This window comes from Penaeus monodon, chromosome 15 (genome assembly GCF_015228065.2).
Source record: "Penaeus monodon isolate SGIC_2016 chromosome 15, NSTDA_Pmon_1, whole genome shotgun sequence".
NCBI lineage: Eukaryota > Metazoa > Arthropoda > Malacostraca > Decapoda > Penaeidae > Penaeus > Penaeus monodon.
In genome coordinates, this window is record NC_051400.1 from 38,802,509 (window position 1) to 38,802,938 (window position 430).

At 47.4% G+C, this 430-nt stretch overlaps 1 protein-coding gene across 1 annotated transcript in view; it reads left to right on the forward strand.

Moving 5' to 3' along the window:
• LOC119582359 (nesprin-1-like) overlaps positions 1-303 on the forward strand; it is a gene marked incomplete at its 3' end in the record, with an annotated part of 145,991 nt that extends 145,688 nt beyond the window's left edge. Inside the window, 1 exon segment of the mRNA XM_037930574.1 lies at positions 152-303. Coding sequence (XP_037786502.1) covers positions 152-303 — 152 coding nt within the window.
• Positions 304-430: the final 127 nt, after the last annotated feature.

The following is a 430-nucleotide window of genomic DNA, read 5'->3' on the forward strand; positions in this document are numbered from 1 at the left end:
CGACTTGGTACACATGCATAATCATTTCGACATCATCTTTAGCTCATTATCATTAACTCATAACTAACCGCTTCCGCATCTCTTTAATTACTTATCAGTAAGCAAACCCACTCAACACACTTTTTCCCTTTCTCTCCCTCCCTCTCCACAGAGCCTGATGGAGGAGGCAGAGGACCTTGAGGAGGAGGTGGAAGGCCTGCAGGAGAGGGCAAACGTGGTCCTGCGTTACCTCCACACCGTCAGCGCCGTTGCCTACGCCACCGCCAAGGAGAACTTGGACCGACTTACAAGACGTCATCCTGAGTGAGTACCCCGTGGAAGGTTTTGTCTTTTGCTGTTTTATTGTTGTTTTTCTTCTCATTTTTATCTTGGGTAAGTCTGTGGGGTTAGGGAGGTCTTGTACATACACGTCATGCAGGTATGAATGATT